At 60.2% G+C, this 1909-nt stretch overlaps 1 protein-coding gene across 1 annotated transcript in view; it reads left to right on the top strand.

Moving 5' to 3' along the window:
• PHF19 (PHD finger protein 19) overlaps nucleotides 1-1909 on the top strand; it is a 20435-nt gene that overhangs the window by 14410 nt on the left and 4116 nt on the right. The window contains exons 12-13 of the mRNA XM_010848448.1: nucleotides 200-361; nucleotides 1142-1229. Coding sequence (XP_010846750.1) covers nucleotides 200-361; nucleotides 1142-1229 — 250 coding nt within the window. The remainder of the gene's footprint in view (nucleotides 1-199; nucleotides 362-1141; nucleotides 1230-1909) is intronic.

Genomic DNA, 1909 nt, shown 5'->3' on the forward strand with positions numbered 1-1909 from the left:
GTTCATATGAGAAAACCAATACTGCTGATAAGGGCTCCACCCTCATGACCTAATTACCTGCCAAAGTAATTACCTCCCACCTCCTAATGCCATCACATCGGGAGGTAACATATGGATGTTGGTGGGGACACATATAATAAAAGCTACTCTGATAATTTATCTGGAAGCTGAATAAAACCCTTAAGTGAATAATAGTGAGTACTAGCATTTTTAGAGTTGCCAAGAAGAAGAAGTGCATCTTCCGCCTGCGCATCCGTGTCCCACCCAACCCGCCCGGGAAGCTGCTGCCCGACAAGGGCCTAGCGCCCCCCGAGCACGGAGCCGCCTCCGAGCTGCGGAGGAGAGGGAAGAGCAAGCCCAGGTCAGTGCCCGGGACCCCAGGGCGGAGCCGCGGCCGGCCTTGGGCTCTCTGCACCCCGCTCCAGTGCCAGCCCCCTCCGACGGGCTGTGCGGTGACATCCGAGGGAGCGAGGGCAGGACTCCGGCCAGTTAGGTCCCAGCCGGAGGCGCCCTCGTGGGCCAGTCCGTGGCTAGGCCGGGGCCTGACCCAGGCCCCACTGCCTCCACCACAGCCTCTCGCTGGCCTTGCTCGGAGGGGAAGCCGGGACCCAGTCTTGCTGGCTTAGGGCCAAGCCAGCGAGGCGAGGGGCAGTGAGAGTGGGGGAGGGGTCCCTAGCGCTCCTGGCTTCTTCCCAGGTGGTGCTGGTGGGAAAGAACCTGCCTGCCAACACGGGGACAGAAGAGATGCGGGTTTGATTCCCGGATCGGGAAAGATCCCCTGGAGGAGGGCATGGCAACCTACTCCAGTATTCTTGCCTAGAGAATCCTCATGGATAGGGGAGCCTGGCGGGCTGTGGTCCATGAAGTCACCAAGAGTCGGACACGACTGCAGTGACTTAGCAGCAGCAGCGCTCCTGGCTGAGACCAGCCCTGCTTCCCGGGCATTGGGGGGTGGCGGGCAGAGCTCCTGGACGCCTGGGTGAGGAGCGGTGCCACCATACCCGCCTCCACCTCCCACGCCTGCAGCCCCCAGTTCCCCAGGGCTCCCCCGGAAGGACAGCCTGTCCCCACGCTGACCCCACCCATCCCCTGGGCCTTCGGGCTCTGACCGGGCTACCCTCTCCTTTTTCTGTCTCCACAGTTTGTTGCCTCATGAATTCCAGCAGCAGAAAAGGCGAGTTTATAGAAGAAAAAGATCAAAGTTTTTGCTGGAAGACGCTATCCCCAGTGTTAGTTGCTCATTTTCTCACTCTCCACTTTCACACGTAGGGGCCACACCCACTAGGGATCCTGGCACAGAAAACCGGGTCTCCCAGACCCAGGGACTCACCCACGTCCCTGAAAGGAGAAAACCGGTTCCTCTGACAGCTGGTTACACAAGGAGGTGCTCCTCCTTTGTCTCCCCAAGTTCTCCTGAGAACCCAGAGCGGGGCTGGGCCAGGGTGGGTCGCAGCCTTGCCCCGCTGTCCAGGTGGGGAAACTGAGGCCCCAGAGAGCAGTGACTCTGCTGAGGTCACACCCCAGGCGGTGGCAGAGCCCGGCCCGGAACCAGGGCTCTGGAGCTCTCTTGCATCCACGCTGGGGCCCTCGCTGTGCGCAGTAATATGAGCAGTGCCTCACATCTCCCCAGGCCGTTTATAAGGCGCTTTCACGATCCTCGGGCTTCCCTGGTGGCTCAGCTGGTAAAGAATCCGCCTGCCATGTGGGAGACCTGGGTTTGATCCCTGGGCTGGGAAAGATCCCCTGGAGAAGGGAAAGGCTACCCACACCAGTATTCTGGCCTGGAGAATTCCATGGAACGTTTAGTCCGTGGGGTCACAGAGAGTCGGACACGCCTGAGTGACTTTCAGAATCCTCATTCCCTTCTGCCATGCTGACACCTCTGGGAGTCAAGCTCGGTAGGGGTCCT

This window comes from Bison bison, unplaced genomic scaffold (assembly GCF_000754665.1).
Source record: "Bison bison bison isolate TAMUID 2011002044 unplaced genomic scaffold, Bison_UMD1.0 scf7180017864266, whole genome shotgun sequence".
NCBI classification, from domain to species: domain Eukaryota; kingdom Metazoa; phylum Chordata; class Mammalia; order Artiodactyla; family Bovidae; genus Bison; species Bison bison.